Source organism: Pyxicephalus adspersus, chromosome 11, assembly GCF_032062135.1.
Source record: "Pyxicephalus adspersus chromosome 11, UCB_Pads_2.0, whole genome shotgun sequence".
NCBI classification, from domain to species: Eukaryota; Metazoa; Chordata; class Amphibia; order Anura; family Pyxicephalidae; genus Pyxicephalus; species Pyxicephalus adspersus.
The window spans coordinates 14,102,719-14,118,800 of record NC_092868.1 but is presented as its reverse complement, the minus strand read 5'-3'; the positions used below and the strand labels follow the sequence as shown (position 1 = coordinate 14,118,800).

The 16,082-nt window shown below is 37.4% G+C and overlaps 1 protein-coding gene across 3 annotated transcripts in view; it reads right to left on the bottom strand.

Moving 5' to 3' along the window:
* The window catches only part of PLEKHA4 (pleckstrin homology domain containing A4), a 102,996-nt gene continuing 86,914 nt past the window's right edge, over positions 1–16,082 (bottom strand). For 2 of the 3 annotated variants that reach the window (XM_072425476.1, XM_072425475.1), the window contains exons 9-24: positions 15,681–15,761; positions 14,365–14,460; positions 13,404–13,472; positions 12,509–12,589; positions 12,232–12,381; positions 11,434–11,532; positions 10,621–10,726; positions 10,012–10,118; positions 9,275–9,373; positions 8,641–8,707; positions 7,324–7,427; positions 6,344–6,523; positions 4,131–4,505; positions 3,256–3,341; positions 2,946–3,085; positions 1–2,414 (exon numbers count right to left, since the gene is read on the bottom strand). In XM_072425476.1, the coding sequence (XP_072281577.1) occupies positions 1,906–2,414; positions 2,946–3,085; positions 3,256–3,341; positions 4,131–4,505; positions 6,344–6,523; positions 7,324–7,427; positions 8,641–8,707; positions 9,275–9,373; positions 10,012–10,118; positions 10,621–10,726; positions 11,434–11,532; positions 12,232–12,381; positions 12,509–12,589; positions 13,404–13,472; positions 14,365–14,460; positions 15,681–15,761 (2,349 nt within the window). In that variant the 3' untranslated portion in view covers positions 1–1,905. The remainder of the gene's footprint in view (positions 2,415–2,945; positions 3,086–3,255; positions 3,342–4,130; positions 4,506–6,343; positions 6,524–7,323; positions 7,428–8,640; positions 8,708–9,274; positions 9,374–10,011; positions 10,119–10,620; positions 10,727–11,433; positions 11,533–12,231; positions 12,382–12,508; positions 12,590–13,403; positions 13,473–14,364; positions 14,461–15,680; positions 15,762–16,082) is intronic. The other variant, XM_072425478.1, reaches the window with a different exon arrangement.

The window sequence follows — 16,082 nt, the reverse complement described above, 5'->3', positions numbered from 1 at the left end:
TATACTTTGTTGCTTTATTTGCACATTGCAGCCTTGTATGGATTTTACAAAACAGCTTAAAGCTTTAGATCCATCCCCTTTCATGCTTCAATATTCTCATATTTTAAGAACAAAACAATGGTCATCACAGCTCTCTAGGCGTTACAAAATAAGAAAAATGTATAAAAGGATTACAGAGAATTCCACAGGGAATGGCTATAACACAAATATTATTAGACATGCGAATAAGGCAGCAACGGTCAAAATTATGTTTAGTGACAAGTATCAAAAAAATACTAGTATACAATCTAATGTAAAGGCAAGTCCAGAAGGGCACACTGAAATTAGGCATGACTTCATGTTTAACTTACACAACCCTTATTAGAACAATGAGATGAAAATATAAAAAGGTCACTGGGTAATACACTGCAATAAAAATAAAATCAAAGAAATAAAATAATACCAAAAGGTATTTTCATAGATATATAAAAAGGTTTTAAAAAGATAACTAGTTGTGTCATGTGATGTGGTTGGTTTTCTGACAAAAAAAAAAAAAAAAAGACACTATAGACCATAATTATGTGAACTTTTCCAGTGTTCCTTTTAGCTATGAATTTACGGTTAAAATGGCCATGTGATTAGAAAACAAATGAACCCAAACCAGTTGCTACATGGCAAGAATCAGCAGATTCCTGTTTTGACTTCTACTTTTCACCCTTAACACCTTTTGAGAAAGTTAAAACTTACACAGTGCTAACCAAGTTTCACCTCCCCCCTATGCTGCTCTTAGTATCGGCGCAAATACCCTGTGTAAGGTGCCAAACCTTGAATTATAGAAGGCGAGTAGTAGTGGAAGGGGGAATGAGGCAAAGAAAAAAAATCAGGTACAGCCTTCTATGCCGTGTCAAGATGACATTGTACCTACTCAAATGAAGTCAGATAGGACAGACCAATATTACATAGTTGTTAACAAAACAGGTTTACCCAAGCAAACTTTGCATGGGTTTCATTCCCATTGGTCGACTTTTAACTTTGCAAAAACAAGACCTTCAGTTACTTTCACAAAAGAATATGACAATGCAGCTGAAATAACCAATACACATGGAATTACCAGAAATGTTGGAACATACTCTTCTACTCTATATAACAGAGTGTCTAAGTAATTTTTTTGTTTAGTAAACAGAATCCTAAAAGTTAAATTAAAAAACAGTTGATTTATCACTGCCAGTTTAACCAAGTAACAATTTTCAAGAAACAAAACATGAAATGTTCTTTGTGTACAGTGTGCCCCACTTCACAGTGTCACCATCTACCTAAACAGACTGTGTTTATGCAATATAATCAAATATAAAGAAAAATAGGTGTTGCCAAAAATGGCCAATCAAACGGAACTGTCAGTTTTTTAGACCAGGTGTAAAATTTTACAAAAGAATATAAGTCCACACTTCCAATGTTCTTGGTTTTACTTCTTCGGAATACCCCAGTCAGTTAGTGCAAAAGTCCCAATATTAAGGAGCTTATAAAAGAATTCACAACTTTGTAGTACTTATACTAGGGGTTGGGTCACCACTAGTAGACATGAAAGCATTTTCTGACACTTGGAAAGTCCAGGTTCTTTCTTTCACCTCCTTTCTACATTCAGCAGCACATTCCTCGAACTGCAATGGCACTTTCTTCAAACCCTTTTTTCTATCAACATTTTTACACCATCACCTTCTAAATTCTTTTGGAGATCCCCTATATACATTTATTTACATCCTCGGACACCCTTTGCAACATACCGCTTTCATATAAAACTTCCAATTCTGCTCCTCAATTGAACATAAACTGTGCCAACTTCAACCTAACATTCTTTTCCCTGCAAGCTTTATTCGTATTTCGCATGTCCTCCCTTTAAAGTCTATTCACAAACCACTTGAAACAATTTTAGAAGCTGGACTGGAGAAGTGTGATCCGGATGGGTTCTCTTTCCTCCTTACAATAGTCAGTGACCTTGCTCATGTTTAATGGATTATAATGCAAGTCCTCTATGAGGAAGTCGTATTTGGCCACCTGTCCATTACACTTGGCTGGAGCACTGCTGTCCTGTTTTGTGACTGATAAGGGACTTTTGTTTCCATCATGTTTATGACCAGGCCAGTTCTCATAATGAAGATTGTCTAAAAGGCGCTTATTTGGCCTGTCTTTGGCAGTATCGGGACTAGAAGTTCCAACAGAACTCTGTTGGTCTGGGACAACTGCTGGAGAAGAGTTTCCATCTTTGTTGGTGGAGGTTCTTTCCTCTTGGTGTGGATTGGAGGTGGCTTTGGACTGGCATGTCTTAAGTGCGGATGTTTTGCTGCTACGGGAATCTTGCATTATGAAGTCCCAAGGATAGGTTTCATCCGAAGAGGAGACATCACTGCTTTCCTCATAGTCATCAGTTAATGAATTGGCTGGAGGAGATAATAAAACATTATTCAAAATATTACCAGCAAACTAAAAACCTGGCTGTAGTTTTAACTTTTCCCCAATCTAATACAAAACCTTCTTGATTTAACAGTTTGTGTTTAAAACGCTTAATTTGATTTGAATTGGCCTAGTCAGATAAATCACCGGGGCAAGAGGAACAAAGTGTCCCACACCACATAAAATTGTGTTATTTGGAAGTTATTTCATGCTTTAAGGAATTCAGCCAAATATTTTTTTTTGAATGTGACAAATAAATTGCCAGTTCATAAAGAGGGAGTGTTAAACATTTAATACATTTACCACTGACACAACTCATATAGAATATTTTTAATCCAGAAAAAGCCAGCAGGGCCCAAAACAAACATTTATTGTATCAATTCATTACTTTACCCTTAAACACAGAAAACAGGTCCCAAGCAACAGTACAAAGGAGTTGTAAGGTGCTAGGACACTTCACACTGCATATTTGTCCAGGCTAAGCACTAGTTTTAGTAATTTTCAATGTTTTGCTATACCTGTAATAATTTTGCTGCGCTCTGAGGCCTCTGTAGCAAGAGTATAGGACAAGTTCATAATACGCTCTCTGCCCCCCTCTATTGGAGCAGTAAAAGCTTCATCTGTTAGTTGCCTGAATTTCCCAGGGGATGTGGCAGGGCTGAAATATAAAAATGCATTCAAAATTAAATAACAGAAGCATTATGCAGAGACAAACAGTACACATACATTTCTAGCTAGTATAGTAAAAACTTTCTGTCCAGTCCTAAGAATTACACAACTAATACATAGAATAATTTTTCCATATGACCACAGTGGATAAAGCATTACCTTGCACTTGAAGCAGAGGTCATCTTCTCTGCAGCTCTTTGCTGATCACTTTTACAAGCAGTGTTGGTATTTGTCTCGGACGTCTCCTGAAACAGAAAAGGTAAATAAATTAAAAGTTATGATGTTGGGATATCTATTGATTTGTCTTTCATAGGACAATCAAAGGGCACTCAGTGATGTACATTTGCCAAAACAGACTCCATAGCAGAAGTCAACCATTTTATGTATACCCACCTCCCCAACATATAGGTGTTATCCAAATAGGGTAAAGTGGGCTTGGCATTAGTTCTATTTTGAGGTATTTACCAGTCAGGGAAGATCAGACTTCAGTGTTTGGGAAGTGTGTTTGCAGTAATGATGCCTAAATCAATGTGCTATGGACACAGTTCACATGTGCCCACACAAGCCCTGCCCCTGAGATCTTCCTGAGAAAACACATTGAGTGGGACTAAACATACATGCTTCCTCACACTAGAGAAACCTGGAAGTATTGCAAGCAAGTCTCGAACAGTGGACTTCAGAAACACTTTGACGAACTGGAGTACCTGCATGATGTTCTTCTCAGTATAGTGCTAAATGCAGTTATTTAATTCAAGTTGTACAAAGTACTGTTTTTTAAATGGTAAATTGTTTTACCCCGTGCCTTTTTTTGAGCATTTTGAGGAAATAACTTTAGCAAAGCTTATTTGTAGAATATTGTGACTACATACAGGTGCTCTTCTATATGTGCCTCATCTTTGACAGCTTTGGATTAATTAATAGAAGTGGTTTAATTTTTATGCATTCGGTTTAGGTTTATTGATTCGTTAAGTGTTGTTACTTTGTTCTCTTTATTTAATTCAATATAAATAGTACAAATGATGTCATATTCTTACCCTTTCCCTGTCATAGTTGCCATCTGGTATATCCTTTTTCATCTGCATGCAGGTAGCAGTGACAATCTTACTGGTTGTTCTTAGTGGAGGTGTGACCTTAACTATTTGAGAGATCTCATGACTTGTTTTTGAGGTGACACTTTCTCCCTGAGGTTCCATCACAACACAATAAGTTGGGTCCTCCTGTGACACATCAAGGGATGGTCCTCCCTTGTTATTATTTCCTGTCTTTCCATGCTGTTGTGTGGGCACAGTGCTAGGGTAGAATGAGGCAGTTACTCTCACCAGTGCTGGCTTTCTTTGTTCTGAAGAGGTCTTTTCTGTTTGTTGAGAGTTTGTTCCAGTTGAGAGAGTATCCGAGGAAGAAGACCTCAGCTGTACCAAGAAAAGGCAGCAATTAAAAGTGTACAGTCGTTTTATTTTACAGACAGCACCTTATTATAGACGTTAATATGGTGATACTCGGCAACATTTTTTTAAGGAAAAATGATAAACAATTAAATGTATAACTAAAGTCTTGCCTTTCAAGGACCCAATTTTAAAGGACCTTGGATGTAAATAAAAGTTCTTAACAGTAGACTGCCAAGAACTGGTGTTTTTTATAGGTTTACCACCAAATTGTCTAATGAAAAACCAAGTGTTCATGCAAGTACGCAAATTTGCAAACATGGATGATACACCCAAACAACTTTTCCTGTGGAATTGGTGTAGCATATTTTTTAGTAAAAGTCGGTAATATATTCCTTTTTTTCTCTGAAGGCCTGCATTGTTTATGGACACAGAATTAGGGTGGTAGGGCATTGAACCTAAAGCTTGGCATGTATAAGAAATAGGTGTGGCAATACCTAAAATTTAGTAAGTAAGGGCGATGGGAGCACCACAATATGTATTAACCTCCCAACCGTTAAGCCCGTACTTTTTCGTATTAAAAAAAGTTGCAATTATCGATAACCCCGTACTTTTCTCACTCCCCACTTACCTGGTCCCGCTGTGCTCATCCAGCGTCGTGTCCGTGTTCCAGCGTCGTCCTCCAGCGGCGATCTCCCTCTCCAGCGTCGGGTGCCGTCTTCTGGTCCCGCTGATCGTCCCAAGTCGTTCTCCTTCCAGCGCCAGGTGATCTCTGAAACAAGAAGCCGGCCGGCGGAGGAGAAAAAAAAAACGACCGGCTTCTTGTGCATGCGTGATGACTTCGGCGCGTGTGCGGGAAATTCAAATTGAAACTCATTCATTCATTTTGTATTGGATTGGACACAGGAGTTTGTATTCAATCCAATACAAAATGAATGAATGAGTTTCAATTAAAAATAAATACAAAGTATGTATTTTGTATTGGATTGGATACAGGAATTTGTATTCAATCCAATACATAATGGGAGTTTGAATTTTGTTCTCATTTTGTATTGGATTGAATACAAAGTCCTGTATCCAATCCAATCCAAAATATTAGAAAATATATTTATGTGGTTTTGTCTATAGGTATGTGACAGACACTAGGGAGGTGTTTTAGAAAAATATATTACTATACAGTATACCGAATTATCGCATTTTCAGTATTTTTCATTTATTTATGTATTCTTGTTTAAGCTGAATTTCGTGTTTTTCCTTTAATTTTATTAAAAGTATTTTTTTTTTTTTTTACATGATTGTGTGTTTCAAACATTTTTTCTATTCATTATATCTACTAGACCCCTATTCGGACATATTTCTGTAAGTTACAGGTCTACAATTTAAAAAAAAAAAATTCATGAAAACCTGTAACGCTTTTGGTACAGAAATCTAGACATCAGTGTAACGCCCAGGTGGTTAAGTGCAGAAATAGTTTATTAGTTTGTGGAGTGTTGAGAAGTAGCCACGGTGTACAAATAAACACCCTTCATTACACTTGGTATTTTAATTTAGAGGCGGATCTGGAAGAACTACAAACTCTCCGTGGATAATGTAAAAAACAAAATACCTATAAATAACTTGTCTGAGCTGTAAAACCAGCAACCAGAGCCTGATGTCAATAATTAACATACAGTTGGCATGTGAGAAAATCATTGCCAGGCATTTAGAGCTAGGTATTTTGTAGCAAAACCACACCCCTCCAAGGCCAGCAATGAGCCAATAAGCCAACCCACATTCTGACTATGGTTCTAGATCAACTCCAACGACAGGTGGAATGCTGAAAAAGCATGTATATTTTAAATAACAAAAGCATATTTTTTACTCACCCGACTACCAATTGGACCTGTTGTGGACCTCTGAGAATTTTGGCGCTGTGCAGTCACACCAGGTTTAGGCTTTTCATGGATTTGAGCTTCCTGATGTCTGCGCATTCGCTCAAGCTGCTCTTCAGCACTCATTCTCTGCTTCCTGACTGTGCCCACTTCTGGCACATTGGGAGGTGAAGCCTAAAAGATTAACAAATGTAGGCTGAAAATTGAATTTTGTACAAGGCTTTTGGCCAAAAAGAGTGGCCAGATTCACCAAATATCAATAAAGTCTGCAAGTCATCACAAGGGCTAAAAGTGAACAATGTCAAATGTCAAATGTTTAGAACTTCAGGATTGCGAATATTTATGTAATTTTATCTTTATTTATTGTTAAGGTTTGATTTATTTTGGTTTATGTGTCATGCCTAATAGTTTTTTTCATAATAAAAATAAAAAGAGGTATGGTCTGATCACAGTGTATTCCTTAAACAATTATCCACAATCTCTTACAAATGCCACCAGAGGTATGAAAATGCATGAGCACAACTACATTGAAACTGCATGTAAAAAGGGCAGCTGTGTGCAAAGGTAATCAGTGGGTTAAGGTTTTAAAACTATGACTAGTTTGTAGTTATGCACACATGCTGGAAGCCCTATTTGCTCATAACATTTGGTTCTGTGCCCTGCTGTGCTTATGCTTTACTGCTCTTTTTCACAACGCAAATCTGTTATTCAGCCAACTTACAATTGGCTTCCTACCAGCTTGGGTGCCACAAGAGGTGTGGGAGGGTGTGAGAAAGTAAGGCAGTCATTATAGTACCCGATCCATCCTGTCTCTACTAGTTTATCCATTATTCTCTATAAATGCCAGTCACATCAAAAGGTAAAAAATATAAGGCTCTTCATCTAACTCCTCCCACCGTTTGTGGTAGAACCTATATTGTAGCTGTAGTTACTGATCATCATCAATTCTCTGTGCTGCTTCATGCATACTGTACCTTTGTTTCAAGGGTCATTTTATGACTTAAAGGTATGGACATTGGGCAAGACAACTGCCTAGAAAGAGCATCTGTAACATCTTTACTTGACGCTTTTGCAACATCTATAAAAAAAAAAAGAAAAAATGAATAGAAAAAATAAGTTGTATTATATGTTACACATCGCTGCAAAAGTCTAATACTAAAAATGTACAATGTATAACTAAGGATTTGGATCTAGGCTGTACGCATATCCATACAATACACCATATCTGTACACAAGTACTATAGAACAAATACAACTGAACTTTAGCTTGAATTTGCCTACAGTACAACAGAACATCCCAGGTGCATCTAAACAAAAAGGTGCTTAAAGTCTTTCAATGCCTTTTCTTTATAAAGTAATCCCCTGCCAGAAAACTCCAGGGAAGAACCCTTACTGTGTGGAAGTTTTGAGTTTTTCTGCAGAAGTCTACCACTCCCCATACCTCCACTGTGTCTTTTTTATATTTATTTTTTATTAGCAACCAATAAAAACAGACATTTTTTTTTTTTTTTATTTATTTTTTATTAGCAACCAATAAAAACAGACAATTACAGAACTCAAACCAGTATACACAGATGGCAAAAGCAAATAAAAGCGTGAAAAGTCATACAATTTTACAGAAATAGTCATATCCAGTAACTGGAGAGAACATAGAGCATGCCACGGAATGATAAATGGAAAATATTATAAATTGTATACGTACATAAGAACATTTCCATTATAGCAGTAAGCAATCTACCATTAGGTTTCATTGGTCGCTGATTTTATATTAAAGAGTATAGAAAAAGAGAGGAGAGAAAGAGAGAAAGAGGAGGGGGGGAGGTGCTGTATAGGGATAAAACAGAAAAGAGGGTAGTGGGGGGGGGCAGGGGAAGGTGCACAGTGGAGGCGCTGTATGCTCACGGTAGTGGGCAGAGCAGCCGCAAATAATCTGCAGTGGTCTTAAATTCGTCCCACTCCACTGTATCTAAGCTAGGGGTCTCAAATTTGTGAATATCAGGATTCCTGCTAATGGAGAGTTCCAGCTTTGAGTTAGCATGTCAGATCTCTACATTTAATATTAGTCATCAGGGGAGCTTGGTTCATTTGTTTTCAGCCAACATGTATATATTCCTATAACCCATTTGGTTATAAAAGGAAGTGACTAGCTGATATGACTGCTAACAATGAATCCAAGAAAATATCTACTTTTGATTTACGATTATAGGGTGTTTGTCTGCTCTTTTATGGGAAATAAAATGTAAGAATCCCCTTATGTCCACTTGGGTAAGGGGTCATGGAAAAATACTCACCACTAGATGAACTTGATTGTTGTGCTGTGTGGTTTTCCTGCTGCTCACCAAAACGATCTAGTTCATTCTAATGTTCAATGAAGAAATAGAAAATATATATACAACATACATAAACTGCATTTAAAATGGAAAATATCTTCAACAATTATCCAGCTATTTCTTTTTTTACTGAACTGCTTAGACAGATATTTATGAAGATTTCAATACCAGAGCATTTATTCAAACAAATGTATACACACCTAAAGGACAACTTTACAAGCAGAGACCCATTCATGGGCTATAAAAGGGGATACTTGAATGGAGCCATATCATATTCATGCATGTCTCCACATATATGGTTCTACATTTGTGCATTCCTTTAACTCTTTGCTTAAATGCTCTCTTCCGATATTCCCATATACATAGGATTTGATATTGTGATTTACAATTGTGTTGTCCTTGTACTACCGCAAGCTTGCTGCCAGAGTGTGGACAAAAGTGTCCTCAGCATTATTTCAGATTAAGTAACCTACACTTTGTTAGCTTCTTCATGCCACAAAAACTTGACATTTCCAGGTGTATTTGGATTTTTAAAGCCAACATTAGTTATTTTAGTAAATATAATTAATTATATTAGAATTTTACGCCAATGTACCTGGTTACTTGAGGGTCCTCTGTTCTGCTCCTCTGTTCCCTCACTGGCTGTCTGATGATCCTTAGGGAGAGGAGGTCTGGGTGGGATAGCTTCAAAATCCTTTTGGAGACCAAAGCAAAAATGTTAAAGAGGGAATCTATCATTAACAATAAATATTGTTAGTATGAACATTAAGATATTGTTTAGTGAATCTGGAAGTTCCAACTTTGCATACCTAACCAATTGTACCCATATCTTTCTTAGAAATAGGAGAGCTGTTATTATCAAATCCAGCATTTGTCACCATCACTTGATGTACGTATACATACTTGCACAAACATATCAAAACCTCCTATTTGGAGGGTTGTGTTTAGACATCATTCAGTCCAAATTAGACTTGAAGGAGCCATTACCAGGTAAGGCTTCTCAAAGCTTACCATGCTGATCACTTCTGCAAGGAAATTCTTTTACTGAAGATTGATGAAGGTGATCACTAACCAACGCAGCAGTACAATATTCAACTCACCCAAAATATTTATAATTTCGTAATGCATGTTACAAGAAATTGTAATGTTAATAAAAATAAACACTAACAGGAGCACATTTCCCTGCTCATATAATATAGATATGCTAGAGATATAATATGCTTATAGATGTATGTACAAATAAAACTGTGCATGGCAGTGCTATCTAGGTAATGAGAAACCCACCATAAAAGCTGGACATCCTAGATTATCATTTAATATTCAAAAACTTACAGTGGGGTTGTCTCTTGAACCCTGAGGATTCATCCCAGAATGATGAAGGAAGCTTCTCTGGTAGGTTGGCTGTGGCTCACTGACTGGACTATGTGGCACCATCATAGCTAGATTAACAGTAACAATACAGAAATTAACCAAGAATCAAATATACTTTTATGGTATTTTTGGATAAATCCTAATGGATAAATTGGAGAATTTCTAGGTTATCGCTTAACATTTTAACTGTGCCTAAGGAGTACCCTGAATGGAGTAACTTTTCTCTGGAAGAGCAGTGAATTTCCCCATTTCAGGGCACAATGGTATATGTGAGATCCAAGGCTCCGCTGTCTCGTTTTCATACTTTGGGGGTATGTTAAAATGCAGTGAACAGGACTTTTACCAAAAAAAGGAAAAACAGCTTTTATAAAGTGTTGAAGTGACATAACCTGATAGAAGTAAATAGGTAAACACAAATTAACTATTGCAATACGTAGACAGCTTTGATTTTATAATTTTCTGAAAACGGACAGAAATTAAATAAGAACATCTGATCAATGTCCAGAAAGGGAAAATGCAGACAATTTTACAGTCTATTTATGTCCATTTAAAAGAAAGCACTCTATTTACCTGGATGTCTTGAAGAATCAGGAATGACATTAAAGGGCTTATTAAATCGGAGCCCTGAAATGGTGTCATTGATCATCCAAAGATCCCTCTGAGCTGCTGCTTGGTCCTATAGTACAACACGAAGTACAAAACAATGAAACATCAAGTTAATTTTGTAGATTATTTAAGACCTTTAGGAACATTATCCAAGCAGAAAAATACTGATATCACACTATATCTTCTTTGCTTCTTTACATTCTCAACTGTCTTTGTTGAAAGGGTATTGAAATGAGGGATGTAATAAAGTAGCAAGTTTCATGCAGTCACACAACTAAAAAAACACCTTGGATATGAAGAGAACTCATTTAAATGTATGGTATAAAATCTCATGAAAAAATAAAAATAAAGAACGTCACACAGCGAAAAGTTGACCTATTTTTTAATTCCCAAAGTAGGAGTGTTTATGACTACTTTCCAGGGCGAACATAAGTGCACCCTGCAATACTACAAACCTCTTGGCTATCAGCTAGTTGCATACACTGTGCTGAGTTGTATTAGGGTGTTGCTAGAATGCCAATATATCATTTACAGTGATTAAGCTGTACTTGACAGTGTAAATTAGCATGTAGTTTGCCATTTCCGGTGTGCGATGAGGACAACCACTGTTATGTAGGGGACTCAAGGAGTTTAGTCTCTGACAGGGCACTGGGTGAAGCTGGAGGTCATTCAACTCAGATATCAGGCTGTGCCTACAGGATAAGTTAGGTATTTGCAGGATGAGCATTCAAGCTGCGGAGTAAAAAATTCAGCTGTTGAGTAGTTCATAGTTAATACCTGTGGATGTCCAATCTGACTAACACGTTCTAAAGTCTCTCGGACTGTATGCAGCTCACTTTCCAGAACTCTGTATTCATCCCATGCTCTCTCTCGTTCCTAAATAAAAATAAATATTAAATCAAGGGTTAAGAAGGCAACCACATTCTCATTGTTAAAAAATGTCTATGGCACCTAGTCGTTACATCAAAATCCGATAAAGCAGTGGAATAACTTAAAGGGAATTAGTGTCAAAATGAGAACTGGGAGGGCTATCATTTGGATAACAGTAAAAGTGCAGAGAACAGGTATTTGTTTGCACTTTAAAAACAGATATAAAAATGCATTCAATTGAATAACCCAAAATGTGAAGTTATAGCTAGAGTTAAAATACATGGTAAACTAAACTGATATGAGACATGTGATCATCAATCACTTATATCTATTGATATCCATAGGCTACAGAAAAAAATCATTGTTGCCTCCATAAAATACTTTCCAAATAAAACAAGAATCCTTGACAACAAGCAGTCCATGGCAAACTATAGAAATGGAAAAAGGCACATTCCAGAAAACGGTTATTCATCACCTTTTCATATTGCATATAAAAGTACTGCCATATACAGTATTATTTCCATAGTTTCACATATTTGTGATTGAATATACCCAACACTCCATCTAGGCTACAATTGTATATCCAAGCATCAGGATAAGGCTTGAAAGGAGAACACTTGGGAATGCACTCTGACTTCCAACACATGGGACTTTTTGTTTAGATTTGAGAAGATATTTTTTGAAAAGTTCTGAAATTAGACCCACCTGTGTGAGGTCACACAGCCTAGCCCGCACATACACCAGGTCATCCTGCAGCATCCTCTGCTGGTACCAGATGTTCTCAATCACCTGCTCCTGCCCTTGGAACTCCTCCAGGTGATGATGAGTTAACTGAAGTGCATCCTCCAGTTTCTCCTAAGAAAACAAAACCATACAGTGGTGAAAGAGGCCACAGCAGTGGTCGACATGTGCCAGGTAATTGTGCAGCTACAAATATTAGATTATTTTTTATCAATTTTGACAAACAAATTTGGAGATTTACCTTTTCAGCTTTAAAATGAGCCGACTCCTCTTCAATGCTGATAAGAAGTTTATCTTGGCCACATAGCTTGGTCAAAAGAACCTGTAATAAATGGGTGACACATTATAATCCGCTAAAGCGGACATTTAAAGAAGGTGAAGAGCCGGAATAATGACTCCTTCCATTCTCTTTCCAAGCAATACATTGGGAATTATTGTCTGCAAACTTGCAGCAGCGGTCCAGATTCACATCCAACTTGGACAATGGAAGTATCCATGTTTTTGCTCATTACAGGATTAGTTTAAAATCAGGGAGAATTGATAATGTGAGCAACCACTGTCTTGGAAAACTTAGTTTTCAACACAAACGGATTTGTGTTTTCATTATTTATGTCTAGAAAGATATGCTAAATGGAATGTCTACATCTTGTGTAAAATGCAAGCTTATGCATACTGATCATGCCCTTCTCTTTCCACAGGACATTCCTGATTTAACCACTGGAAAATGATCCAATGGCATTTTTGAGTAAAATGTGATCAAGATCATTTTGTAATAGGAATAGAAGATATTATGTAATAAAGTAAGATCCACAATATTAATATAACTATATAAATATAGTTCCTTGTGCAGGAGGGATAATGGCCATATCAAGAATGTGGTGTTAGGGGAAAGAAGTTGATATAGTTCCCTTGATGGTGCCTAAAAGTTGGAAGAGCACCTAAAATTAGTATGTTAATGGTGCAGCAAGAATGTAAATGTGTGTAGAAGATGTAATCGGTAAAGAACCCTCAAGATGAAGGTGGGAGGATATTGGAATAAATAATATTCATGTAAAGATCTGTAGTTGTCACTACATGAGGCCAGAACCTCAGTGTATTACATAACAGAAGCAAACACACCAAGCAAAAGTACTTACATCAATGCTATTTTCAGGAGCACGTCCTGGATAAGGACCTCTGTTCTGATACTGGGCAGGTCCTGAAGGCTAAAAAATTTAAACACAGAAGATATTTGTAGGCGTACATCATATCAGATATACTGTAAGTAGGTATGCATATAATACAACATTTTTAAGACCACCTGCATTGGTTTTCCTGTATAACTCAAACCTCAATAATTGTTGTGAAAAAACATGCCTTTAGACCAATGTTTCTCAACCTTTTTAACACGGGGGAACCCTTGAAATAACTTTCAGGTCTTTAAGGAACCCCTGCTATAATTACTATATCTACAACTTACAGTACATCAAGTGTGGTGGTCAGAAGAATGCTTCTTACATTGCTGGCCATTGATAAGAATGTTTGTTGATGGTGATAATTACAAATTGCTCATTGCTCTAGGAACCCTTTGCAATCTCTGGAGGAACTCTGGTTGAGAAACACTACCTTAGAGCAGTGATCCCCAACCGCGGACCACTAATCTCATGGACTCAGAACCACGCATGCGTGGGGAGCCGTGTGTCACTCAAAATGATACGAGTGAGCCGAGTAACATCATGATACCAGAATCCGGCCACTCTTCATCGCAGGTCTGAGCCTCTGGATACAAACAGCCCACCGTCCTGAGCCTGCGATGCGTACGGCAGATGTGGTCAGCGGCTCTGGCCGGTGCACCCCCCAAAGTGGGGTCTCCCCACCCCACTTGGGGTGCACCAGCCAGAGACCTGGCCCACCTGTCAGACAGCCAGGGGTTGGGGACCCCTGCCTTAGAGTATTCTTCTACCCATAGAAATTCTCTGCAGGTGAATCTTCCATGTGCATGGGTTAAAATAGCAAACTCTCCACAGAAATTATTCACATTATGTAAGATCTAAGCCCTTGACCCTGGATTGGTATATAAAGCTTTCTTGTCCCCCCTTTTACAAATATGAATCTTACCACAGCACTCAGTGACAGCCTTTTTCCTGCAGGCAAATGTGGACGGGTGGACACTGGAGGCAGAGGAGGCAGCTGGGAGTAACTAGCAGAAGCCTGCTTTGGATAAATAAAATAAATTGGAAGTTGTTTAGAAATAATTACAAAAGCTGCTTCTAGGTTTCCCAATATACTGGGGGAAAAAAAAACATCCTGTAATGCATACATTTAAAAGTAACTGAACCCAAAATGCTTTTTTGTTTTGGGCAGAGCCTATATTATGTGTCAGGTTTTATCCATATTACACAAGGATGAAAGCGCTGAGAACTATTTTGTAAAGATCAAATCCCATCAATATCCCAATATTTATATCAGACTAAAATATTTAAAATGCGGTTTCAGACCCAACTTTAAAATACATGTAAGGTGGTCTCTTTCATATGTAAGAATAAAATATAAAGCTAGAGTTTACCAAGAGGTTTCCATTTTTAGTTACCAAACGCAATTTTATTTATTTTCTGATAAACATTTTTTTGGGTAAAAAAGCTGAACACATTCCCTTTAATAAGAAAATAAACTCTGGAATAAAAGAAAATAAAAAGTCTGAACATATTTTGTTTTAAAGTAACCAAAAGTTTGGCCACTGCCAGTACATGGAACCCTTGCTGGTCTCCTGCAGAGAGACCACTCCTTCAGACCACAGTGAAGGAGAGAGCCACACTCAGCAGCTCCTGGAAGGGAATAGAATTTCCTACTCCGCCTATAACTGCCTAAGAAGGAAAACAAAGTGTAGGGTATTAATGCACCTAGAAAATATGTAGCCAGATTTAAAACAAAGATTTTATTTGGATTTAATTAAAACCCTACAAACTGCAAGCGAGGCAAACAGTACAAAAATATTCTGTGTCAGGATTCTGCCTTTCACAATATAATTGAACTGTTAGGAAAACTCTTACATAACCTTTACTTAAACTATTAAATTATAAGGTAGATAATTATTTCTTAATGTATACACAAATTAAACTAAATATACAATCACAGTACTCTATAATTGTTGTCTAGCTCACAAACAGGAAATTAAGGAGGCCAAGAATGAAGGCTGTGACCAGAACACGACTCATCTGGAAGTCAGACACAAGGTCTGGCCATCACCCCAAAGAAACACAAGACCAGACGCGGTACTAGCCAATTGCAGAAGTAAAATAAAGCTTTGTGTTGTGTGTATGGCTATCGGTGTTTCAGTAGTAATGCACTTAGGGAAATATCATCTTACAATGTTTAAGAGATGCACAGAACTGTTCATTCACTCAGTTCAATAGCTCATGATATGGTCTACTCACCATATTTGACAGGTGCCTTGGTGTGTAGCCAAGACTCCGACCAGAAAAAGCTGCCGGAGGGTGCATTGACCGCTCGGAATACTGTTGGCAGAAAGGAATGGAAAAATTAGAAACAGGAAGAAAGTTTTGTTTAGAATCTTAACATTTACACAATGTTCTGCAGAACTACCACAGGAACAAAAGAGGTTTGTATGATGTGATCATACATACATACATGCCAAAAAAATCAGGTTGGCAACGTCCAAAACTGCTGATGGCTGAAAAAATTATCTATATCTTGCAGCAAGGTAAAGACACCCAAAAACATTTCATGTAAACAAAAATATATATATATGTATGAACACACACAATGCATGTTTACTGTGCCAATTACATATTGCTCTATTACCACTAAATACCAGA